This window comes from Dryobates pubescens, chromosome 36, assembly GCF_014839835.1.
Source record: "Dryobates pubescens isolate bDryPub1 chromosome 36, bDryPub1.pri, whole genome shotgun sequence".
NCBI classification, from domain to species: Eukaryota; Metazoa; Chordata; class Aves; order Piciformes; family Picidae; genus Dryobates; species Dryobates pubescens.
The window spans coordinates 275,779-299,685 of NC_071647.1; the positions used below are offsets into that span (position 1 = coordinate 275,779).

The following is a 23,907-nucleotide window of genomic DNA, read 5'->3' on the forward strand; positions in this document are numbered from 1 at the left end:
TGCTCCTGCAGGAGCCCTGCTGGGGATGAGGGTCTGGTTTTGATCCCCTACCCAGGCTGCCTCTGCTCTGTTCCTTCCCCATGACCCCTCACTCACCCAGCCCTGTTCTCCAACTCCCCAGGGGGAGCCAGGTGCCACCCCCCAAGGAAGGGCTTTGGCCGACGGCTCCCAGCAGCACGGGCTTGGTGAGCAGGGAGCTGTGACCACATCCTGACCTAGCCCTGTGCTCCCTGAGGCGTGCATGGGGCACAGGCCCAGGAGAAAAACCACCCCCGGCTGAGATGCTTGTCCAGATCCTGCCACCCCACAGGGCTCAGTGGCCACCCCCTCTCGGGGTCCCTGCCAGGCTATGCGCTGTCCAGGCCCGAGGACATGGCCCAGGCTGGCAGGGAGCCCCAGCTCTGCAGCAAGAGACACAGAGCCAGGCAGGGATTTCGTCTTGGTCTCTGGTAGCTCATGTGCCCTTATCGAGCATTTTCATCTTGAAACAAGAAGCCTCAGAAGATCCCAGAGGAGCAGAGGAGTGTCCCTGTCCCAGTGAGGCCCCTGCAGACAGGAGAGGAAATTAAGGGTGAAATTTGCTCCAGGAGCTGCTCTCCCACACCTCCCTGATGAATGCCCTAAGAAGTTGCCTAGTTGCCCCCCCAAATGCCACCTCACATCACAAGCCTGGCAGCATGGAGGTGTCTCAGGCAGGGGGGGTGTATCCCCTCCTGCCTGGCCCAGGACAGCAGCTGGAGCCAGCCTGGCCTGAAATCAGAAGGCTCCTGCTCCACGATCAGCTGCCCGTCACAGCATTCCAACGGTGCCCACAGCTCCCTGCCCCTTATCAGGGTGACATTTCTGGGCTGCGGGTGCCAGTGCCAGCCCTTCCCTTTGAGGAACCGCTGCAATCAGGCAATGTAATCCATTTCTCACTTGCGTTTGCCTGCCAGGAAGAGAACAGGGGACTGTGTAATCGCTCTCCTCAGGATTAGATCATGAATCAAAGCTCAGCTCCTTGCTCCAGCAAGCCCTGCCAGGAATTGTCTGTTCTGATCCCAGAGCTCAGGGCAGGATCATGGAGGGCCCAAGCTGGGTCCAAGCACAGGGGTGCCCTGCCAGTGGGGGCTGTGCAGCAGGGGCTGTGAGGAACACGGTGCCCATCCCAGCAAGGGTCAGAGTGAAGGAAGACTCCACAGTGACCCAGGGCTTGTTTCACAGCTGGCCACAGCACCCTGTGCCCACAGGAGCTCCTGGCCTCGTCTTGCCATGTCCTTCCTTGTTTCAACAGAGCTCAGGGAGGAGATGTCACCCAAACCTGGGCTGTGGCTTTAACCCCAGGCAGGTAGCTTCCTCAGCCCAGTCACAGACCTCTCCTGCCTGCAAGTTAATCCCAACATATAAATTTGTCAAACTGAAACCACTCCTGCTCCCAACTTGCTGCATTAAATGAAAACCATCCTGGCACTTCCCTGACCAGCAGGATCTGCGTGTGCACGGCCTGATAGTGCCTTATCTCGGCACCGGCCCCCCGCGCTCCACCTTGCCCTGGCCAGAGAGCCCTAATCACCAAGGCCAGACGCGGCAGCTGCCTCCGAGCAGCCACGGCTGGAGGCTACCGCAGCTCCCCTGCGGGAATCACCTCCTCCAGCGAGTCCCTCCGAAGTGCCCCTGGGTGCTGGAGCCTGAACCGTGCCCACGGTGGTGCCACACGCCTGGAAGTGCAGAGGTTTGGGTCTGTTTTTTTAACTCTCCAACGCCCAACGTGAGAAGGGACTGACCCTGCTGCAGGGCGAGCGGCAGGCGAGGGGCCGCTGGGAGGGAGGGGAGGGGGCGCTGTCCTGCGTGAGCACAATCTCCAGGACCTCTCACTGTGCAGCTCTCCCCCGAAGCATGGGGACAAGGTGGGAGTGACTGCTCCAGGTCATGGAACACTGTGGCCAGCAGCTGCCACGTTCTCAACAGCCCAATTACATCTCCCCCATCCCAGCCCCTCACTGGTGCACTTCTACAGCAGGGCAACTTCACATCAGCTCTGGGCTGGCTCTGGGGTCCCAACCCCGTGACTACATCATGAAATAGTGAATAAATATAAGGAATATTATGCTGAATAAAGATAAGGAAGCCAGTTTCAGAGGACAGTTAAAAGGCTCTGCTTTACCTGCAGGCAAGAGCTTACATCACCATGAGCTACAAATTACCACCACCCTCCACAGAGGGCACAGCCAGGGAGGATGCGCTCCAGCCCTCCAGGGCAGCAGCTCCAGCCCCAGGGCCTGTCCCATGACTCCAGGCAATCACTGGCAGCATCTGTGGGCACCTCACTGCTGTAGTGCTCACATAGTGCCCAGTGTAGGAACTTGGTCCCATGAGGACTTCACAGGCATGGCTGGATGTGACCTTTCATAACCATCTGAGAGGGTATGGAAAAAGGAATTTTACACCATGTCCCTTCTGCATCAGGAGGACAAACTCTTCTTCTCCTGTGACTAAGTAAGCAACTAAGTGGGAAGCTTAAAAAGGGCAGAGTATGGCTGCCAGGAGCACCTTGGAAAGAAAAAGGCTGGGTTTAGGCTTATCTGATGTCACATCAGCCATTTCCTAAGGAGGGAACAAATTTAATTAAGAACACAGCCTCGCCTCAAGGACAGCCAGGTTACAGCACACAGCTCGGAACACAGCGCAGGGAGGCCGGCACCACGCACACAGAGAGCACCAAACACAAACATCCTGGGGCTGGCTGCTGGAGACTTGCTCTTCGGGATCAAACCCAGCTGCCATCAGGCACACAACAGCCAGCACAGAGCACAGCTCACTGCTGGGGTGTGACAGCAGCAGGAGGGGAAGACACAGCAACCAGAGTGGGAAGGAGTCCCTCGGGTGGCAGGAAGCGTCAGATCTTGGACATCAAAACAAGCCCAGGGCAGAGACTGGTGGTGGACAACTCCTGCAGAGACTTTCCTGGCTGGAAACAGAGGGAGGTTCCTCATCCAACCAGTGAGCCCCGGCTTGAGCAGAGCCTGTGCCAGCTGCAGAGACACAGGCACTGCCTCTGCCAAAACATGCTGTGGAGCTCCCAGCACATGGCATGGCACAGCCTTCCCTTCTGCAGATGTGACTGGCAGCAACCACAGGGAAGCTGGGCTTGCTCTGCCACCATCAGACACTTCCCAGAGACAGTGCAAGATGCCACCAAGCCAGCTCTGCATCACTAGCACCCCTGACCCCAGGGCTGCCACATCCAACCTCTGCCCTCAAACCCCATGACTTGGGTGGGGACTGAGCCCAGGCTGGCAGAACACACCAGAACGGGGCCTCAGAAACCAGCCCAGACTGCCCCTGCAGCTCCAGAGGGAGCAGGCTGGCATGCTCAGGGCTGCCACACTTACCACAGGCTGTGCCAGCCCCTTGGCTCATGGAAGAAATCCCAGTGCTCGCAGGGATAGTGGTGTCCAGGAAGCACTGGAGACTGCAATAGCTCAGCCTGTCAGTGACTAGGCACAAGTTCCACCAGTGCCTTTGTCCAGCAGAGCAGCACTGCTGCACCAGCACAGAGAGCCCTGGGCACCAGCCCTCAGCTCGAGGGATGTGCTCAGATCAAGCCAGCACATCCCACCGAGCTCAAGCCAAAGGGCTCCTGCTCCAAAAAGGAAATCTCCTCATCTCCAGGTGCCACAAACTCAGCCTGGACTCCAACATCTCAACCATTGCCCACAGTTGATAGCAGCTGTCAGCAGCACTGCAGCTGAACCAGTGCCAGGTCATCCCCCAAGGGCAGGAGGATCTGTTCAGCATCGACTGGGTGCAAGCGCAAGGTGCCAAGCAGCAGGCACACCTGCTCTGCTAGATCCTGACAACACCACCACTCAATCTGATCATGAGTTGTCCCAGTAGGACCCCACCTCTGCCTGCAGCAAGCTGAATGCTCAGGCAAAGTGGGAAAGCGGAGTGTGGTCTGTCCCAGCAGGGCCTCCCAGTCAGCAGGCACGGATTGAGAGGGCAAAGAATGCCCCTGGGCTGTGGTTCCTGACAAGTTTTCTGGGCACTTAGCAACCAGTGCTGAGAATCTGAAAACTTAAATGGAAGCCTCTGCCAGCTGCTGCTGCCCAGAGCCTGTGGGCTGTCAGTGGGCTGTATGTGGAAAATGGAAGTGCACAATGCCCTGAAGCCACACCGCAAAGCCCCTCTTGCTCCACAGCTCTGGTGTGTGAAAAGAAGCATTTGTGGTGCCTGTGTCCCACTCAGGGAGCGGCTCAGGAGGACCCCCCAGCTCTGAGCACACTGCCATGATCCCCTGGTGCAGCAGGGAGCCATGGCTGAGGGGAAGGAATGTGGCACACTGCTGGCTTGAAAAACCACAGGTGGATGGGAACAGGCAGACTGCTCTGCAATACAGCTCGTTTTAATTACTCCAAAGTGATTCCTAGCATCCACCTGCCCTGCTGTGCAGCTCTGCATCCCTGACCCTGGGATCTGCCACAGCTCAGCAGCCACAGCGAGCCCTGTGCTGCCTTCCACCTGCCTGCCCACGCTGCGGACGCTCGGTGCCAAAGCCACAGCAGGCAGGAGGAAAGGAGGAGCCTGCTGGGGCCCAGCTCAACCAGCTGCTGAGAGGCTGCCCCGTGGCCCTCACAGGGATGGTGACTGGCAGCAGCAGTCACAACTTTTTACTTCTGGATGGTGCCTCTCAGAGCTGCCTAGAGCAGCTTTAGCCTTCCAAACACAGTCAGCAGGGAGAGAAGACAGATGGATGACCTCTGGATGTTCCTAACAAGTCACATTTTTGGAAGGCTTCATGGATTCTCCTTACCCCAGGAACCCCCCTGAATGTGTGGCTGCTTTGCAGTCACAGCTTGAAGCCCGGCCAGGAGGTGAACCTCCGCAGCGAGAACTGCCTCAGCAGCTGGGGAAGAGGAGAAGGGACTCTGATCAGAAGAACTTGACGCCTCGGCCGTCATCCAGTGTGATAATTTCAGCCTTGTGCTCTTGCTGCAAGGCTTGAAGGGCACGGAGCAGCATGGTCTCATCCAAGCCGTGGAACTCTAGGGAAGAGCAGAGATTCCCATCAATAAGAGAAAATCATCACTCTGGAAACAAACAGGCTCCCAAAGTTCAGGCAGTGGTGGCAGCAGAGCAGGCGGCTCTGAAGAGCACATTTCCGACTCTGCCACCACAACATTATGGCAAACCCAGAGCTGTGGCCACAATAATGAACTCATCCCTATGCTGCTGTGCCAGAAACACAGCCTGAAGGTCACAGCCAGAAGGGAAGGAGTCACAGCAATTTCAAAGGCAGCACAGAAGATGGGCACAAAACCAAAACACTCTGTACCTCACACCAGACAAAGCACTGGGCACCAGAGGGACTTGTGTGGTGCAAGGAGGTTTGAGACACAAAGAGAGATAACAAAGGAAGATGTTGATGCAAAGCCCTTCCAAGGTGTTTGGCAGCAGTGAGCGCTGTGAGCTTCTGCAGGCCACTTCCAGACGTGAGGTACAACACACCAGCTGAGCCTGGCTCAGGCCAAGCGTGCTCTGACAGCCTGCTGCAGAGCCCCAGGGGTGAGGTTACCTTCGTTCTCTGTGTCGTCTCCACTGACCAGCTCATACAGCGTGAACACAGAGTTGGTCAAACCGTTCCTCAGCACCTGCAGGCAGAAAGGCAGCAATGGCAAACCTCAGTCCTGCGGCTTTGTGCCCTGGGCACCACCACTCACACAGCTCAGTGCAAGCAGACAGCACCCAGCAAGCAACAACACTCCAGGATAGTGGAGAGTCAGAAAATGATGCCCAAAGAAACTCAGAGGGTTCCTTCCCCAGCCCCCTTTCTGCCCAAGTGTTTACAATAAGGACTGTGCCAGCCGAAGGCAGCACTGCGCTGTCCTCACTGCAGCCACCTGCAGCAGAGCAGGAGACCACATCCTCGGCTCCAGCTGCACCTTACAGGAATTAAAAGCTGTTAACATCTCTACACTTCTCTGCAACAGAGAGAAATGGAAGAAGAAAGGTAAAAGCAGCAAGGGAACAAGAGAAAAATACTGCAGTGGTCTTTTGTCAGGATCAGAACCAATGGCACCAATCCTGCTGGACAGGTGAAGCCTGAGCTGTAGGCGAGGTGGCTCCTAAGTTCTCACCCACTGATAGATGAGTTTTCCCCACTCTTCAGGTCTCCTCCACATGATCAGAAAACTGGTTTTGTTCTTATCTAACCATTCCAGATTCCCTAAAATCAACAGGGAAAAAGTATTTAGCCACAGCACAGGTCTACAGCAATGATCATACGTGCAGTTCTCATGACAGATTTTATGCCCACAGGTAGCTCCCGGGCCTCACCGTGCAGCTTCTCGCACCAACTTGCTGAGTGTCTCCAGGGGTACCGAAAGAATTCCCCTTTCGACTCCCTCTCTCTCTCCCACCCCAGCTTAACCTGCCCCTAGAGCGCAGGGAAGGCAGCTCCAGGCAGCGGCACCGACCCTGGCCGGTGTCTCCCATCCCTCCTGCCCTGCTAGCTGAGGGTCGGGCACTGGCCGGAGCAGACGGATGAACGTAAGGACAGACGGCACCCACCGTTCTTGCGGAGCTCCTCCAGCACCACCTGGATGGACTCCAGCGGGAGCTTCCCTGGGCGCGTGTTAAGGAGCAGTCACCGAGGGCGGGAGGCGGGTGCGGGCGGCAGGCGGGGGCACGGGGCGGCGGGGCCGGGCCCCAAAGGATACGCTGCAGGCGGTGGTTGGCGAAGAGAGGACTGTCCTGGGCCTCCCGCACCGTCATGGCCGGCAGCCGCTGCTGCTGGCTGTAGGCGAGCGCCAGCGCGCACCAGGCCGAGAGCTGCTTCTGCCGCGTCTCGCCGTTGGGCTGCAGCCTGCGGGGCTCCGCTCAGCGCCGGGCCGCGACCGGGCACAGCCGGCCCCGCCCCGCCCCCCGTGCCCCGCCGCCCCGCCCCGGTTCCCCCGCCCGGCCCCCGCTCCCCCGTCCCGCCCGGTGCCGGTGCCGCCCCGCGCTCACGTGAAGAAGGGAGGGAAGCTGTACTGCCAGGGCCACGCGAAGCTCATCGCCGCCACCGGAATCGCCGCCGCCGCTTTCCGGCCCTCCCACCCCGCTTCCGGCCCGCCCACCCCGGGCTCCCGCCAGGCCCCGCCCCTGCTCGGACCCGCCCCTGCGGAGCCCCGCCCGGCCCGGGGCTTGCTGGTTGCCCGCTGTGGCGTTCCGGTGCCCGGCTGGGCACGTTGCCCGCGGAGCCGCGCGGGGCTTCCGCCGCTCCCGGTGCCGCCCCACGGCGAGGCCATGCCGGGGCGCTACTGGCAGCGGGAGTAGGGCTCGGGGGCGGTGGCGGGAACGGAAGGAAGCGAGGGCAGAAGAACCAGCGCCAAGCGGGGTTTGGAAGCGTTTAATCCCCAGCTGGGGAGGACTGAGTTGCCAAAGCCACAGCAGAACCCGGGAGCTGATGCCGAGAGCCCCCCAGGGTGTCCGGTGGTCCCGGGGCTCGGGGCCCGTGGGGCAGCGCCCGGGCGCAGGACCCGCTGTGCCGGCAGCAGCCGCGGGTGCCCGGGCAGCAGCGTTACGGCTGCGCCTTGCCGTCCTTGCTGCGCCAGATGACCAGGGTGACCAGGAAGGGGATGAGGCAGATGGGGGCGATGATCATGGCCAGCAGCACGTCCTCGGGCGGGTCGAAGTAGACCTGGTGCTGCAGGCTGCAGTTGTGGAAGTAGCGATGGTGGCTCTGGAAGATGTACTGCTCAGCCAGCGCATTGGGGTAGCCATACTGCAGGTGGTCGGCCCAGCCCTCGAGGCAGTGCTGCAGAAAGCTGTAGGGCCTAGGGACATGAACAGGCATGTGCAGGGGCACAGGGTGGCTGTGGGGCACCAGAGCTCTCGAGTGGCCCCAGGCCTCTCTCATCCTAGCAGCACCTCTTAGACTGCCGAGGGCTTGCCCTGCCCCAGCCAGCTCCATGATATTGGGTCCTTCAAGCTGGGGACTGGTGACTCTGCCCAAGCTGGAGCTCTGCCCAAGGCTTCTGCTCCCAGCAAACTCTTTCTGCTACCTTGGAAGCTGCTCTGCTTGCATGGCCCAGGGACAGAGGAGCCACCGAATGCCCCACCAAAAAGTCCCCACATGTGGCTTCCCCAGTGCCAGTCAGAGCTCCTGCCCACCGTGCCCCTGCAGTGCTGCCCAGGAGTGCTCTGGCTCTCCCACTGCCCCATACCTGCTGATGACCTTCCATTCGCACAGCTCCGCCGCTGTCACGTTCCTCATCATGTCAACAAAGTACTCCCAGCACTTGTGTGTCATGTTGGTGTACATCTCCTCTGCAGGGCAACAGTGCTGAGAGCTGGCACCACACCCGTGCTCAGCTCAGGCCAGTGGGGAGAACACAGGCACAGTGTGGGGCCAGACCCCACAGCATCTCTGAGGAGATGCCCTGGAGCACAGCAGGAGGGCAGCCTGCTGCCAGATGCCCCCACTGTGGCCAGTGCCAGGGAAGGCTCTGTGGCACAGGCTGGCTGCTTTGGGGTTGGACAGAAAGCACACAGCTAGGAAAAAGGGGGAGTCACCCTGCAGGGCAGATCTGGTACTGGCAGGGCATTGTGAGCCCCACAGCACTGCCTGGCCCTCATGAAGCCCCAACACTTACCCACGAGCTGGGCAGTCACTGTCCAGTTGAATACAGCCACAGGAGGACTCGTCCTGGCATCCTGGCTGAAGCCCTCCACGTTGGCACCTGTGTGGCAGAGCCCAGTCCCCAGGAGTGCTGGGGAGGGGAGGGAACAGGGTCAGCAGGGGTGGGCACTGGCCAGGCCTCTGCAGAGGCTGGGGTCTGCAGGAGAGAAATAGTTTTAGGTGTCCCTACTGGGTGATGGATCCAGCAGTCAGGGTGCAGGAATTGTGCTGCCTGGACCCCAGGCAGGAGCTATGGGGATGGGGCCAGACAGGCTGTTGGCAGCTGCCCAAGGTGTTGGAGGGACTGTCTGGGGGCTGCGAGCCCTGGGCTGTGGGTCACAGCATGGGGACAAGCTGTGCCCCCAAGCTTTAGGGAGCCAGCAGAGGCTGCCCCCACCCCCACCCCAGCTCCCTGGGCAGCTGCATGGCCACCACCACCACGGAGGGCTGGGGCAGGAAGAGGAAGCACTGGGCATGGCACAGCACTGCCAGAGAGCCCCTCTGCCCACCATCTGTCACACACCCAGCATAGCCCTCCGTGGGCATGGGGTATGTACCTCCTCTGTCCCACCAACCATTTGCCCACTGCCAGAGCCACTGAAGCCCCCATGGCCCAAGGAAACCACCCCGTCTATCTTCTACCCTTGTTTGAGGGTCTGCAACACAGGGCAGAGATGCCAGTGGCATGGTGAACAACCCGGGTGGGCCCTGCCTGGACTGCTCGTGCAGAGCCCTGGCAAAGCCATGCCAGGCTGGCTCCGTGCCGGGCTGGGCTGAACCAAGACCCCGGCCCCGGGCCCCATGCACAGGAGGGCGGCTGTGTGTGGGGGGTGGTGCCAGGCACGGAGCCTCCCGCCACCGGCAGCCGCGGCCCCGGGGCTGCCCCCCGCGCACTTACCCCAGAGCAGCAGCAGCCCTCGGGAGAGGCGGCCGGAGCCCGCCTGCGCGCACGGTGCCATCCTGCGGAATCCTGCCGGCTAAGGACCGGACAAGTATTTCAATGGGAATAACAGGAAGCAACTCCTTTCCTCTGACAGGGGCAGTTTGACTACAGGAGACGCGTGAAAAATGAGAGTGCTCAGCGCGGTTTAAAGCGGCTCTCCGGGCGGGACCCCGGCCCCCGCGGGCATCGCTCCCGCGCCCCGCTGCCCGGGCATCCCGCACCTCACCCGGAGGCTCCGCTCCCCGCACAGCACGTCCAGTTTTACGAGGCCGCTATTTGTTTACTTGTGTATTTCTCTTTAATCCTGTCTGGGCTGGGTTGTGAAATCCCTCGTCTCCTGCGTGGAGGGCAGGCAGCCCGGAGCCGAGGGGAGTGGACGGGGAAGCGTAATGTCCCCGGACAAGCGCTGCCGCCCGGCGCGGGGGCGGCGGGGAGCCCACGGTCCCCACACCACGGCGTGTAGGTCCCCCCGGGCACCTGCCCCCCGGCCGGCATCGTTGGGGCAGCCTCGGCCCCTGACAAGGACCGGAGGGCAGTGGTGTGACCCACCCGCGGGTGCAAGGCCGACGGGCAGGGAGGTCGGGAGCCTTGGCCGGCGCTGCCAGTCCTCAGCCCTCCTCCTGCACTGCCCAGCTGGCAGACTCCCGGCTCTGCTGGAGCCCCTTGCTCCTGGCACAGATCCTACCTGTGGGCCTGCACGCCCCCACCGAGGACCACCTCAGCCCCACGGGTCTGTGGTTTTTATGCCCGAGGACCAAGCTGAGGCTGGGTGAGCTCAGTGCACCTCCGTCCCGGGCACAGTATGAGACCAGCACTTCCCCTTTAACGGCCTGTGCAGTGTGTGAACCGGGGTGGGGTGAAGTCCAGCTCGAAGGGACCCTCCCTGCTGCGGAAAAACGACCTTGCCGGGCTTCCCGCTGCCGGGACACGTCCGGCAGAGCTTCCCTGCATGCGGCAGCTGCAACTCCAGGGCACTGTGGGACCCTTCATGGGCGAGTGGCCACATCTGGAAGCCATCAGGTTCTGGCGTTCTGGGGGCTGCAGGGTCAGAGCCCCCGGTCCGGCTCTTTGGTGGAGTCTCTGGCAAGGCGGTGGGAGCCTCTGCCAGGGAGACACCCAATGATTTCAGAGTGGCCCCTCCTGGGGCATCCGCAGGGGACAGGATGGGCAAGGACAGGACAGTGGTTACCTGCCAAGGCCTGGGGCTTCCCCAGCCTGGTGTGCCCAGTGCTCCCTGCCAGCCCCCGCCCCCGGGTGCTGAGGAAGGTGCTTGGCCCATACAGTGTCACGATCCTAATGCTCCTCCACCTGGGGCAGACTCAGGCATCTGGAGCCCTGAGCACAGGAAGGGCTAGGGAGCTACAACCAAGCAAGACAGGGAAACACGTTCTGGACCCTCTCTGAGGACTCACTGTGCCCGAACTCAGGGATGCCTCCGTGCAGACCCCTGGCCGAGGGTCTCAACTGCTCTTACCCCGCGGGAGCAGACGGAGGAGGCAAGCAGCAAAGCATCCGCACCCCGACGAGCATCCTCCTGCCGCCGAAATCGCTGCGGACAGGCTGGGGCTGCGCCCGGGGATTTATCCCGGTGCCCAGCCTGACCTAGCGCTGCCCGAGCCAGTGCCCGGGGAGATCGGGAGGACGCTGAGCCCTCGCCCCGGCTGACTCAGCGAAGCTCTGAAGGCATCAGATACGGGCCCGAGTGGGCCGAGGGCATGAGCCAGCCCTGTTCGTCCCCAGCAGTCACCCCCGGCCCCCCGACCGCTCAGTGGAATGGAGCCGCCGCCTCGGGACAGCCCTCAGTCCCTGACCGGCGGTGCCTGCTGTGAAAGACGGGGCTCTCTCCAGGACAGGACCCGACGCCGCCCGCTCCCCGCCGACTGGGCCCCCGGAGCAGGAAGGCCGCTTCCTGCCAGGCGCCACCGCAGGAACTCGGGGCCCGCCTGCCCGCGGGGCCCGGCTCCGCCATCGTCTCGCAGCGGCCTATGGGACGGCTCTGCGGGGAACGCGGCACCGGCGGGTCGGTCTCCCCCGGGCCTGGAAGGCGGCAGCACCGGGGTGCTGACAACAACCCCGCCATGCGCTTCCCGTGGGACCCGCCTGTGCCCGCAGCAGGGCCGGAACGGGCTGGGGAGAGCCCGCGGGGAGACGGGGCCGGGTGCACCCGAGTATGGGCGGGCATCGGGGCGGGCATCGGGGCGGGCTGGGCACCGGGCTCGTTCTCCGCAGCCGGTGCGGGAGTTCACTGGGCTGAAACGAGTCTACCCGAGTCCCGCTGGCTCGAGTCCAGGCCCAGCGCTGCCCGACACCCGCTCGCCCCGGCGGGGCAGCGCCGTGAGGTCCCGGCCGGTGCCGGTACCGGCGGGGGGCGGGGCGGGGCGGGGCGGGCGCGAGGCGGCGCAGGCGCAGTGGCGCAGGGGCGCGCGGCCTCCCGCGATGGCCGAGGAGTGAGTGCGGGGCGGGGGGCTGGGGCAGCCCCTGGGGGGCGGTAGGGTTGCCGTGGTACCGGCTGGGGCCAGGGGCGGCTGCAGTTGTGCGGGGTCGCCGGGCTAGGACCCTTCTACCCTGCTCCCCGGCTTCGGCTGGCCCCGGCCCGCTCCGGTGCGCGTCAGCGGCGCAGCCGGGCTGCAGCCCCCGGTAGGAGCCGGTGCTCCGTGCTGTCGCCGTGCCAGCCGTGCGGCTGCGCTCAGGCCCTGCCGGGAGCTCCCGGTGCCGTCACGGTCTGCTCCTGGGCTCTGCCCGCGGTGGGGTCGCGGGGCTTGGCGGGGCGGGAGCGGCTGGGTCCCGGGCACGCCGCGGATGGTGTCTTCCAGCTCCCCGGGCTTCTCGGCGCGCTCGGTGCCGGGGCTGTCCCGTACAGTACGGACGCGTGTTCGCGCATTTGTTTAGCCCTGGTGCCTGTAAATCCCCAGGGACTGTCGGGACTGGAGTCTCCGTTCTGAGGTATTTGTACTTTATGTACTTGTAGAAAAATGGAGATGGCCACTCCTGCCACGTCCAAGTGCATCATGTACTGGAAGAGAAAAGTCAAGTCTGAGTACATGCGGCTGCGGCAGCTCAAGAGGTTCCAGGCGAACATGGGAGCCAAGGTGAGGACAGGACCTGCCAGCCCCAGCTGGGGAGTGTCGGTGTCCTGAAGGCTCTGATGGAGCTGGCAGCTGTCGGCTGGGAGCTTCTGCGAGTGGCTGAGCTGTGCTTTGGGAATTGCTCAGCTGTGTTTGAGTTCAGCCTGGGTGAGCTGCAGGAGATGCTGCTCCTCATGCTGTGTCTGCCCTGTCCCTTGCCGAAGTGCTGGGGTAGCTGCAGCAAGAGGAGTCCTTTCCACTTGTTCTTTCCCTGCCTGGCCTCCTTGGTGCTGGTGGGTCCAGGCCACTGACTCTGACACTGTGCTCCTTGGCAGGCAGGGGTTTGGAAGAGGTCAGCTGAGATCAGGTATTGTCAGGAGCTGCTGGCTGTTGGACACATTTTCAGCACAGTTTTGTACTGAGACTGAATTTAATTAGAAATCTTTCTAATGAGCATCAAGCATTTGAAGTGCTCTGCCCTGCGTGCACTGTGGTACTCGAACAGCCTCCCAGGAGGGGTTTGGTGTTCTCAGAGTGGGATTTGTTAAATCTCGAGTGCTGCTTTCTCTCATTCCAGGCTCTGTTTGTGGCCAACTTTGCAAAGGTTCATGAAAAGACTCAACTGCTGAATGAAGACTGGAAGAAGCTTCGAGTCCAGCCAGTGCAAGTGATGAAGCCAGTCAGCGGGCACCCCTTCCTGAAGCAGGTCTGGGCAGGAAAAGTGCACAGCAGCAGCAGGAAGGGCTAGAGCCAGGGATTTGCAGGGAGCTGTGAGGATGTGAGGTCGATTTTTGTGTGTGCTGTCCTTTGTCAGTGCCAGGCAGTGCCTCTCACTCTTCTGGGCTGCAGAAATGGGCAAAAAACTCAGACCCCAGAGGCTTTTCCTGTGGCAGAGTCCCAGAGAGGGGACACAGGACTTTGCTGTGTTTGTCCTGAAGTGTGATTTCCCCCTGGTTGCAACAACCCCTGGGGTGGTTTCCTCACTGTCCTCTCTGTACTCTATTCCAGTGCACTGTGGAGAGCATTTTCCCAGGGTTCCCAAGCCAGACATTGTACATGAGGACCCTGAACACAGTGGCACTGGTGCCCATTATGTACTCCTGGTCCCCCCTCCAGCAGAACTTCATGGTATGTAGGAGGGCTCTGGCTGGTGCCGCTTGTTACGCAGCTGTTTATTGTTCTTAGTGGCGTGTTCCTGTGAGCCTCGGAGACGCTGCTGCTCTTCTCTAACACAACTTGCACTTTCAGGGGTCAGAGTTATGCTGCTGACGTGGGACAGTGATGAGATGTTGGTGTTGTGACATCTGAGGCTGGGCTTGGCTCTGTGCTGCCTGTGGGTCAATGAGCAGGAGCTGCCCTGGGCCCTCGCCAGCATCCTGAGGCCTGTTGGGTTTCTTCCAGGTGGAGGATGAGACTGTGCTGTGCAATATTCCTTACATGGGGGACGAGGTGAAGGAAGAAGATGAAACTTTCATTGAAGAACTGATTAACAACTATGATGGGAAGGTGCATGGAGAGGAAGGTAACATGGTCCTGCGAAGCAGAGAGAAGGTTCTGGTTGCTCACAGTGCTGCGTGGCTGCTTGTGATTTCCCACCCGGACGGTGGTGGCAGTCCCACGAACTGGCTGACATCTCTGTGTTTTAGAAATGATTTCAGGGTCAGTCCTCATCAGTGATGCTGTGTTCCTGGAGCTGGTGAATGCCCTGAATCAGTACTCAGATGAGGAAGAGGAAGGACACAACGATTCTGAGGTTAAACAGGAGGATGGAAAAGAGGAGCTGCCCATCACAAGGAAAAGAAAGAGAATTGCAGTGGAAGGTGAGTTTGGCCACAGGAGTTGCATCTGTGTTGCTCACATTTCCACCTTGTCCTGCCCACTTAGCTGGGCACACATCTCCTCCCATTGCTTCTGGTTGTGTTGCTGAGGGCAGTGACCAGCCTGGCAAGGTCTGGTAGGTGGTGAAAAGCAGAGGGGACATTGTTCATTCTCACTGTCCCCTGTGGATGAGTCATCTGGGAGAGATTTCCGTGGTAAATGAGCCAAGTGCTGGGCTGTTACCTGAGGTCTTGAAGTGCTGCTCTGACAAGTGCCTGTCAGTGAGGTCTGATTCTGCTGTCAGGCAGAGGCAAACCTCTTGGATGCCTTCCAGCCCCATTCTCCTTGTAGTATTCTCCATCCCCCTCTCCTGTGGCACTTGGAGTTCCTGTTGCATGGGGGATGCCCTGGTTTGTGGCACTTTCCCGTGTCCTGTGTGGCCTGAGGAATGCTGACTGGCAGTTCTTTGTCTTTGCTGCGTGTGGGTATCACAGACCGCAGAGCCTTGTGCGCATGTAGAGCATCACCGGCAGCCCCGAGTGAAAACGAGCAGGGATGGCCCTGGAGGTGTGGTCAGAGCTCCCATCCCTGCCCTGTGCTGCTCAGCAGGCACAGGGAGAGAGCTTTCTCTCTTCTGTGTGGGCCACATTGCTGCCCTTTAAAATCCAGCCCCAGTCTTCAGATCCAGTCCTGCACACTGCTGGAGTGGCTCTCTGTGGAAGGAGGGGTGCTGAGTTCTGCCTCTCCTTCCCTCAGGTACCAAGAAGTGCTCCAAGAAGCGGTTTCCAAACGACATGATCTTCACTGCCATCTCATCCATGTTCCCTGAGTATGGCTTCCCTGATGACATGAAGGAGAGGTAGAGACTCTGCCCAAGTTTCTGGTAGCTTTCCTAGCAGCGGCTGGGCTCTGGGTTTCAGGGAGCAGCGCTGTGCTCTGAGCACCATCAGCAGAGCAGGGCTAGAGTCAGAAACTTCAGCCCCGAGGTGCTGCTGCCAGGGTCCTGCTGGCCAGGTGCCACATCCCCCCTCAGGGACCCACCCCCCATGGGTGCTGTGTGTGTCCAACAGGTACCGGGAGCTGACAGAGGTGTCCGACCCCAACGTGCTGCCACCACAGTGCACGCCCAACATCGACGGCCCCTGCGCCAAGTCGGTGCAGCGGGAGCAGTCCCTGCACTCCTTCCACACCCTGTTCTGCCGGCGCTGCTTCAAGTATGACTGCTTCCTGCACCGTAAGTGCTCGGCAGACCTCCCTGCAGCCCTTCCCTGCTCCCGTGTGCTCCGTGCCCAGTGCCCGAGCTGCACTCTTAGAGGGTGCTGCCTCCCTGGAGTTTGCCGCAGGGCCGTGGCAGCTGGCAGCGGCACAGAAGCCTTCTGCAGAGGTGGCTTCCTCTCTCCCCTCCAATGGGCAGGAGAGTGACCTGTGTGGCCATGCCCTCGCGCACTGCCGTCCAGCACGCTGTGCTTGAGGCTCCTGGCAGGCTGTGCCAGCGCCCTGCCACCATCAGACTTTGCTCTTGCTTTGCAGAAGCTCGTCAGGGAGAGGCATGAATGTTCCACTCCGAAGCCCGGACATGCCCCTGTGTTTTGTTGCCTCACTGGAACTTACAGCTTCATCTTAGTCATGCTGCTGCTGTTTGTGCAGCAAAAGCCTTTTGGACCCCGGTTAGCTGTGGGGGCTGCTGCTTCCCAGGTCCGAGGGCTTCTCTGGAAAGCCACAGGACTCATCCCAGTGAATTATTCTTTAAAAGATACAATATTAAGGCCATGTGGTGGTTTTGTTTCAGTCTGGAAGCAGGGCTTTTCCTTATGGTCTCCCCAGTGTTCTGCCATTGTTGCTGAGTCCTGCCATGGGCCAGGTCCTGCACACTGCTCCCCACTGCCCTGCTGACCACATCAGGGCCCTGCTGCCCTTGGCTGAGCTCCTGCTGCCCCTGGTCCTTGCAGCATGGGGGGAGGCTCCTGGGGGACATAACAATAAAGATAACTTTTTCTTCTTTCAGCTTTTCACGCCACGCCTAACGTGTACAAACGAAAGAACAGAGAGACCAAGATCGAGCCTGACCCGTGCGGCGCCGACTGCTTCCTCTGGCTGGTAGGTCCCTGTGGCGCTGCCTCTGCCACCACCACCTGGCTCTGTAGAGCTCTGGGTCCAGATCACCACTCTGATGAATTTTCAGGATTAGTTCTGATTGCCACCAGATCCAGGGGAGCAGGGATCCAAGTGCAGACCTTCAGATGCCTATTTTAGCAGATCTCCAACAAAGACTGATCTCACAGCCAGCACAGCATCGTGACAGATTATTGCTCTGGAGTCAGACCAGTGTTTGGAGAATGGAGCCCAGTCCAAAGTGCTGGGGAGGGAATCCAGTATTCGTGGGGAAGGCTGTAACTGTGTTAAAGATGGTCCTTGGGTAGTGCAGCCCAAGGCCAGCAGGGTGAGAGCTGGCTGCAGGGGGCAGGGTGTGCTGTGGTTGGTCAGCTGAGGGTGCCCTGGGGAGCTGTGAGACTGCAGCAGAGGCAGGGCCAGGAGAACTTTGTTGCCAGGGCACAAGACAGGGGAGCAGACTGCAGTGCCAGCGTCAGGGAGCCTCTTCCAACCGGACAGTGATGCCGAAGGAAGCAAAGCGGGAATGTATGGCATGGGCAGTGGGCAGGGCCTGAGTGGTTGACGGAGTGACCACGCGTGGGGGATCTTCCACCCTGTCCTGGAGGTGGCAGGGCAGGACTTGTCCTGGGGCCTGTGGAGAAGCCTTTCTTTGTTCCTGGTCGTCTGCCACCAGTGCTGTGTTCTGCTCTGGCTGCAGGAAGGGGCCAAGGAGTTCGCTGCGCTGCACAACCCCCGGTCCAAGTGCTCCGGGCGGCGCCGCCGCAGGCACCACCTGGTGGCAGCTTCCTGCTCCAGCACCGCAGCGTCCGGCGCGGCGGAGACGAGGGAGGGCGACAGCGACCGCGACACGGGCAACGAGTGGGCCTCCAGCTCCTCGGGTACGGTGCCAGCCTAGAGACACCCCGTGCCCTCCAGCGGGGTGAGGACAGTGGCAGCCTGAAGCCGGGGCTCTCCCTGACTCCCCTCTGCTCCCACGCAGGGCTGTGGAGTTGGGGTTGGCAGAGTTGGTGTCCCCAGCTGGGCTTAAACAAACACGAGGGACACGAGGCCCTGCCCTGCTGTGTTTCTCTGCCCTCTCCCAGGAAGGAGAAATGTTGCCAGGCAAAGCGAGAGCTTTGCTGGGACCTGCAAATCCAAGAGCCCTCAGCTCTGGGCACCTTGCCTGCCTGTGTGCCAGGAAAGTGCCTGGGCAGTGCCAGCCCCTGCTGTGGCACAGAACAGTGGGCAGGGAGCTCTTGAGGTTGGGGCTTGTCATGGACCTGCCAGGGACGAGTTGATGCTGCAGAAGAACTGTGAGCTTCCTCCTGCCATGCTGGGGGCAGTGGTGTTGGCCAGGGCAGAGTGAGCTCCTGGGAGGCTGAGGGCTCCCCTGTGCCTGGGTCTCATCTGGCTGGGGTGTCCCTCATCCTCAGGCCTCTCTAGTGCGGGTTGTGGAGCTCAGTCCTGGGCCAGCTGTGCACAGGTGGCACAGGGGCTTTGGTCCTGCCACCCCAGCTGGTACCAGCACTGGGCTGTCTGACTGGAGGCAGAAGCCTGGGGCAGGAACACAGTGTGGGGCTGCTGGCAGGGGGTGAGGTGTCAAGCACTGCAGGGGCCCTCTGCCCTTGTGAGCTGTGATGTGGAGGTGCTGTGTTTGGCCTGACCCCTGCCTTCCCTGCCAGAGGCAAACTCCCGCTGCCAGACCCCCACCAAGCAGAAGCTGATCCCAGCCTCCTCCCAGCTGTTCACGGTGGAGACTCCGCAGGAGCCGGTTGAGTGGACAGGAGCTGAGGAGTCCCTCTTCCGTGTCTTCCATGGGACCTACTTCAACAACTTCTGCTCCATTGCCAGGCTGCTGGGCACCAAGACCTGCAAGCAGGTGGGTGCCTGGAGAGGGCAGGCCCTGCAGCACCCAGCCCGGGGGCAGGAGCAGGGCTTTGGCTGCTGCTTGTCTGTTGTTTTCTCTGCCTCCAGTGGCCTCGGGGAGTGCCTTGCCTCAGCCCTTCTGGGGCTGCTGTCACTTTGCAGGGGTGCTGCTCTTTGCAGAACCAGCTCCTCACCTGCCGCTGCCTCCAGTGCCCGGTCTGAGACTGGACACGCTGGCAGGGCAGCTGCACTTGGCGCCTGTGGCCAGTGAAACTGGGAGCAGAGCTGCCTGCACACTGGCTCCGGGACTGGGACCCCCTTGTGTGCTTGCTGCACTCTATTGGTGCTTGAGAGAAAAGCAACCTGAGTGCAGTGAGCTGGGCTCTGCCCTGGCTCTGTTCCCCGGCAGGTTTTCCAGTTTGCCGTCAAGGAGTCGCTCATAACCAAGCTGCCAACCAATGAGTTAATGAATCCGTCCCAGAAGAAGAAAAGGAAGCACAGGCAAGTGCTGGACAGCCCTGGTTGGTTCTTCAGATGCCACCTGGTCCACTGCTCTGTGCCTGCACATTCCTGGTAATCCCCATCTGGCTCCCATCTGCACACATCCTGCTGTCGCTTGGAGCTGCTGGCTGGGGGCTGGCCCCTGGCCTGGCCCCCAGTGCAGTGGCTCTGCAGCTCTGCACTCCTGCATCTGGGCTCAGCCCCGAGCAGAGGTGCCATGCCTGCAGCAGGGCTGGTGCTGCTGTCTCCATACTCAGTGCAGCCTTGAGCTCAGCTCCCTGGCTTGTAACCTACTGCTTGTGTGCTGATCCCAGTGTGTCCATCATTAGTCTGGCTCTAGCAGCTGCCTTAAATAACTTCTGCTGTAGCTGCTTCATTTTGCCTTTCCCTGCTCTATAGCTGCTGGTTATTAATTCATGGTGCTGCCAGGCAGCCTGGCATCAGCCATCTCCTGCTGCACTGCTTGGTGCTGCTGAGCCATCTGGGCAGCTCTTCTTGGCCAGGCTCGCGTCCCCTCTGACCCTCTCTGCTTCTCTTCCAGGCTGTGGGCTGCGCACTGCAGGAAGATTCAGCTGAAGAAAGGTACTCAGGGAGTTTGCACATTTCCAGCTGCAGAGCCCTGGGCCTGCTGCTGTTAAACCTCTGCAGTGTGCAGCTCCTACCTCAGGCACTTCTCCTGTTGCAGACAATTCACCTACCCAGGTGTACAACTACCAGCCCTGCGACCACCCCGAGCACCCCTGTGACAGCTCCTGCCCTTGCATCATGACCCAGAACTTCTGTGAGAAGTTCTGCCAGTGCAACCCAGACTGTAAGGAGCAACCTGGGGCTCTGGGGTGGGAAAGCAGCCACCAGGGGAGAGTGCAGGGCTGGGGCTCGCTGCTTTATTCTTGCACTCACTGCCCTGTGAGCTGCAGCATAGCAGTCAGTAAAGTCCACAGGGAGGCTGCTCCATGCTGCCTGTGGCTGTGGGCAGCTGGGACATGAGCTGGATGCTCATCCATGTGTCTGCATCCAGCATCAGCAACCATGGGTGATGCCTCTGGGGTCATTGCAGCTCCAGGGTGCCCACGCTGCCCCTCTCACCGTGTCTTGGTGTGCGCTCTCTTGGTGACTTCAGGGGGCAGCAAGTTGGCCTGGGGGCTTCTGTCTGCTGCCCAGAGCAGGGTGGACATAGAACTCTTTGCCAGCACAAAGGCCTCTTGCACTCTCCCTTTGGCAGCAGGCTGGTGAGCAGGCAGCGGGGCCTTGCTCACAGACAGGCTCTGTCCTGTGCCTGTCCAGAGATAAAACCTGGCACAGGAGGAGCCTTGGAAGGGCCAGGACACTGCATGGCTCCCCTGTCCCCTGCAAACCCTGATGGTGCTGAGCCCTGGGCTGTGCTGCTGCAGGTCAGAACCGCTTCCCGGGCTGCCGCTGCAAGACGCAGTGCAACACCAAGCAGTGCCCCTGCTACCTGGCCGTGCGCGAGTGTGACCCAGACCTCTGCCTCACCTGTGGTGCCTCGGAGCACTGGGACTGCAAAGTGGTGTCCTGCAAGAACTGCAGCATCCAGCGAGGCCTCAAAAAGGTACTGACAGTGACTGGGCTCGGGGGCAGCCAGCAAACTGCTCCTGCTGCAGGAGGAGCGGGGAGGCACCGGCAGCTGCATGACTGTGCCCAGGCACTACCCAACCTAAGTGTGTGTGGCTCTGCTGGGAGGTGAAGGGCTCTGCTCTGCTGCCCTCTGCTCTGCCCGTGCCCAGGGTGTGTTGGGAGGCTGTGGGCCTGCTGACCATGACCTCTTCCCTTCCACCTTGGCTCCAGCATCTGTTGCTGGCGCCGTCGGATGTTGCTGGCTGGGGCACCTTCATCAAGGAGTCCGTGCAGAAGAATGAGTTCATCTCCGAGTACTGTGGTGAGGTCAGTGCCCTGCCTGTGCCAGCACTGCAGTGGTGACATCAGTGCCCTGCCCATGCTGCAGTGGTGGGGTCAGTGCCCTGCCTGCACTGGTGCTGCATTCTTGGAAGGCTGCATTTTGGGACCCATCTGGGTACCTCTAGGCCCTCCCCTGTGCGCACAGTGTTGTGTGCATGCTGCTCCCTGGGAGCCCAGCTCTCATCTCTGCTCCTTCCCTGGGAGTCCTGAGGAGCTCTTGTGGGGCAGGAGGGCAGGGGCTGGGTGAGCTGCTGCTGGCCCCACGTGCCTCGTGGCGTTCTCCCTCCAGCTGATCTCGCAGGACGAGGCTGACCGGCGGGGGAAGGTCTATGACAAGTACATGTCCAGCTTCCTCTTCAACCTCAACAATGGTGATTGCCTGCAGCTCTGTGGCGGGGGGAGACTGGGGCTTGGTGATGGGCTGGTGGCCAGGTGGGTGGCCTCAGGCCCCTGGAGCCACAGGCCTGGCCTTACCCCCTACCTTTCTCCTTTTTTCCAATAGATTTTGTGGTTGATGCCACACGCAAGGGAAACAAAATCCGGTTTGCCAATCACTCGGTGAACCCCAACTGCTATGCCAAAGGTGAGGTGCCCTGCCCAGGCAGGCCTCATCGGGGCGTGGCTCTGGGGTCCTGCTCGGCTCTGGGACTGTGAGAGATTTCCTGAGGTCTCTGAGCCTGTGGGAACAGCAGAACTGCCAAGTCCTGGCCAGAGTCTCCTCTCTGCAGCAAATCCTGCCCCTGCTGCTGAGGGTCTCACTCAGCACTGCGGTGACCCTGGCCTTGCGAGGAGGGGCAGCTGCTGGAGAGCAGCTGGGGTTCCCTGGGGAGCACCCCCTTCTGCTGGGCAGGGGCCCAGGTACCCCCTGGGGGTGCTCAGGCAGAGCAAACATGCTGTGAGACCTGGCCTGAGTCAGAGCTGTGTGTCTCTGATGTTGTTTCTCTGGTTGCAGTGGTGATGGTGAATGGAGACCACCGGATAGGGATCTTTGCCAAGAGAGCCATCCAGGCTGGGGAGGAGCTCTTCTTTGACTACAGGTATGCAGGGAGCAGCCAGCTGGGCCTGGGGCACAGGGCAGACCCCACTGCCTGTGCAGACATTTGTGGGGAGCTCAGGAGGTCATTCCAGCAGCCATGGTGCCCCTCTCTTGTAGGTACAGCCAGGCAGATGCCCTGAAGTACGTTGGCATAGAGAGGGAGACAGACATCATCTAGGCTCCATGCGGGGCGGCTCAGCACTCCTCACTGCTGCACCTTGTTAGTGATGCCAGGTTTGCTTCATGCTGCCATGACTGCTGCTGTCCTCTTGCTGTGTGTGTCACAAGTGCTGCTGTCCCTCCAGATGCCCAGAGAGAGGCCTGGGGCAGGAGTGTGAGTGGCTGTTGCCAGGGTGGCACCTCTGCCAGCCCAGGGAGGGCAAGCTCAGAAGTGCTGTACTGCAGGCAGTCTCCTGGGCTGGAGCCTATGGGCCAAGGCAGCTGGGGTTGGAGGAAAGCTGTGGTGCAGGAGGAGAGACAGTCAGACACAAATTCTTAGTCTCCTCCATTGTCTCCTGATTGCTGGAAGAACAAAAATGCACCAAGACCATGGGGCATGGCTGCGGCAGAGGGTCTGGTGGTCCCCTCCAGCCCTGTCCCCTGGCCTTGGCTGTTACCTCCTGCTGTCCTGTCCCGTTGATAAGGATGGTGAAAGGGTTGGAAGCCATAGAGATGTGGATGCAGGGGTCCTTGGGCCCCAGGCTGCTTCACTGAGGCCATTTCCTTTCTGCCCCAGCTGGCTGGGGGAGGGAGATGGCTTGGCCATGGCTGGCCTGGCACGATGCCTGAGGGGGGGAGAGCAGCACTATGCAAAGTCACTTTGGGTAGGGACATCACTGAGCTGCTTACAGATGATGCTGTGGGGCACAAGAGGCGTGGAGGCAGCAGAACCTCGAGAGCCTGAGGAGGTCCTTCCGGCCTGTGACGTCTCTCGGGGCTGTGGGGTGGCTGCTTGGCTGGTGGCTGTGCAGCTGTGTGGCCCTTCTGGGGCTGTGGCCTGGATGCTTCTGCTGGACAGTTTTGGGGCTGTGGCCTGGGGAGCTCCCCTTGTGTGGCTAGGGCTGCACCCAGAGCAGGAGCTAGATCTTGGCTACCTTCTGCTTCCCACCAGGCACTAGCACGAGTGGTCACCTCCATCCTCCTCTGTCAGGACAGTCCCTTGTAGGAGGTACTGAAGACTACAGGAGCCAGCAGTGGGTACCCATGGGGCAAGAGCCTTTGCTTGCACAGGACCATTTGGATGGTGCTGTGCCAAGGTTTGGACAGGGCACAGCAGAGCTGCTGCTGCCTGTGGGGACCCAGGGAAGGCTCTTCAGAAACCTGCCATGGAGGTTCTGATGCTGGCCCTGGAGAGAAAGGGGGAGAGCTCCCTGGCAGGGTGAGGTTCGGCCTTAGCACTCCATGCAAAAAGAAACAGAAGCACTTTAAACTGGTCCTGGTTGGCCAGCAGCTGGGCCCTGTGTGGTGTGCAGGGGGGGCAGTGTTTAGGGGCATTGCACAGAGGTGAGCAGTGCCCTGGCCCAGCTCTGTGGTCCTTGAATGTAGAGAGGTCTGGGTCTGCCCTGCCCTCCCTGGCACAGTCCTGCGCCATGCCTTTCGCAGTCCCCTCCTCCTTGCTGTCTGTGACTCCATCCTGGGGCTTGGGGGTCTGGAGCAGCACTTACAACCCCAGCACCTGCCTGAGCCCTGCTCCCTGGCACCTGGCTTGCCCCAGCCTGCTCTCAGCTCAGTGTCCTCTGCCACTTTGGCCATATCTGCACTATGCCAGGCTTGTGTCTGTGGTTCGGTGATGGTGAAAATGCACTTTACAAATACTGTGGCTTGTAGCCTTTGTCATAATAAAGTGGTAGCAAATATCCTCCCCCGGCTTGCTGACCTCTGTGACCACAGGGAGCAGCTGGCAGCAGCCCTTCCCTGATTGTCCTCTGCCTAGCTGCCCCCTCCCTGGTCATCGGCACCCCGCAGCCCAGCCAGGCTCAGGAGCCGCCCGAACCGGCAGTGGCTGCACGCTGGGAGGGGATAGAGGCGG

General features: G+C 60.8%; 3 protein-coding genes across 5 annotated transcripts; 1 reads left to right on the plus strand and 2 right to left on the minus strand.

The window, feature by feature from the left end:
- Positions 1-2,224: 2,224 nt before the first annotated feature.
- VPS25 (vacuolar protein sorting 25 homolog) lies at positions 2,225-7,083 on the minus strand. Its single transcript, XM_054176946.1, has 6 exons — positions 6,988-7,083; positions 6,699-6,844; positions 6,550-6,603; positions 6,117-6,205; positions 5,555-5,630; positions 2,225-5,024 (listed from the first exon to the last, which is right to left on the minus strand). Exons 1-6 carry the CDS (start codon positions 7,032-7,034, stop codon positions 4,912-4,914), a joined length of 525 nt encoding a protein of 174 aa, XP_054032921.1. The 5' UTR covers positions 7,035-7,083; the 3' UTR covers positions 2,225-4,911.
- A 243-nt stretch (positions 7,084-7,326) lies between these two features.
- Positions 7,327-11,196, minus strand: RAMP2 (receptor activity modifying protein 2). Of its 3 annotated transcripts, none has more exons than XM_054176989.1 (5): positions 11,059-11,196; positions 9,540-9,618; positions 8,616-8,732; positions 8,187-8,289; positions 7,327-7,796 (listed from the first exon to the last, which is right to left on the minus strand). In XM_054176989.1, the coding sequence occupies exons 2-5, from the start codon at positions 9,598-9,600 to the stop codon at positions 7,541-7,543; spliced, it is 537 nt and encodes a 178-aa protein (XP_054032964.1). In that variant the 5' UTR covers positions 9,601-9,618; positions 11,059-11,196; the 3' UTR covers positions 7,327-7,540. The 3 variants fall into 3 exon arrangements, with proteins under 3 accessions (XP_054032964.1, XP_054032963.1, XP_054032962.1); XM_054176988.1 differs by lacking the exon at positions 11,059-11,196 and adding an exon at positions 9,811-10,057 and having other exon boundaries at positions 9,540-9,689; XM_054176987.1 differs by lacking the exon at positions 11,059-11,196 and adding an exon at positions 9,806-10,057 and having other exon boundaries at positions 9,540-9,689.
- Positions 11,197-11,995: 799 nt separating this feature from the next.
- EZH1 (enhancer of zeste 1 polycomb repressive complex 2 subunit) lies at positions 11,996-23,487 on the plus strand. Its single transcript, XM_054176656.1, has 20 exons — positions 11,996-12,031; positions 12,553-12,673; positions 13,227-13,355; positions 13,658-13,777; positions 14,051-14,171; positions 14,296-14,469; positions 15,224-15,326; positions 15,538-15,701; positions 16,473-16,564; positions 17,277-17,457; positions 18,241-18,437; positions 18,834-18,925; positions 19,467-19,507; positions 19,611-19,736; positions 20,317-20,495; positions 20,732-20,827; positions 21,132-21,213; positions 21,345-21,425; positions 21,795-21,879; positions 21,996-23,487. Exons 1-20 carry the CDS (start codon positions 12,021-12,023, stop codon positions 22,054-22,056), a joined length of 2,256 nt encoding a protein of 751 aa, XP_054032631.1. The 5' UTR covers positions 11,996-12,020; the 3' UTR covers positions 22,057-23,487.
- Positions 23,488-23,907: the final 420 nt, after the last annotated feature.

Bases quoted from the DNA above. Each gene is read 5' to 3' on its own strand.
- VPS25 (XM_054176946.1), bottom strand. From the start codon at position 7,034: ATGAGCTTCGCGTGGCCCTGGCAGTACAGCTTCCCTCCCTTCTTCAC. The intron at 6,206-6,549 runs GTGGGTGCCGTC...TGTTGATTTTAG, and splicing joins GGAGGAGCTCCGCAAGAACG to GGAATCTGGAATGGTTAGAT. The intron at 5,631-6,116 runs GTGAGAACTTAG...TTCTGCCTGCAG, and splicing joins GAAAACTCATCTATCAGTGG to GTGCTGAGGAACGGTTTGAC.
- EZH1 (XM_054176656.1), top strand. The intron at 15,702-16,472 runs GTAAGTGCTCGG...TTCTTCTTTCAG, and splicing joins GTATGACTGCTTCCTGCACC to CTTTTCACGCCACGCCTAAC. The intron at 20,828-21,131 runs GTCAGTGCCCTG...TTCTCCCTCCAG, and splicing joins TCTCCGAGTACTGTGGTGAG to CTGATCTCGCAGGACGAGGC.
- RAMP2 (XM_054176989.1), bottom strand. From the start codon at position 9,600: ATGGCACCGTGCGCGCAGGCGGGCTCCGGCCGCCTCTCCCGAGGGCTG. The intron at 8,733-9,539 runs GTAAGTGCGCGG...TCCCCTCCCCAG, and splicing joins AGGGCTGCTGCTGCTCTGGG to CACTCCTGGGGACTGGGCTC. The intron at 8,290-8,615 runs GTAAGTGTTGGG...GTTGCCCTGCAG, and splicing joins AGTGACTGCCCAGCTCGTGG to AGGAGATGTACACCAACATG.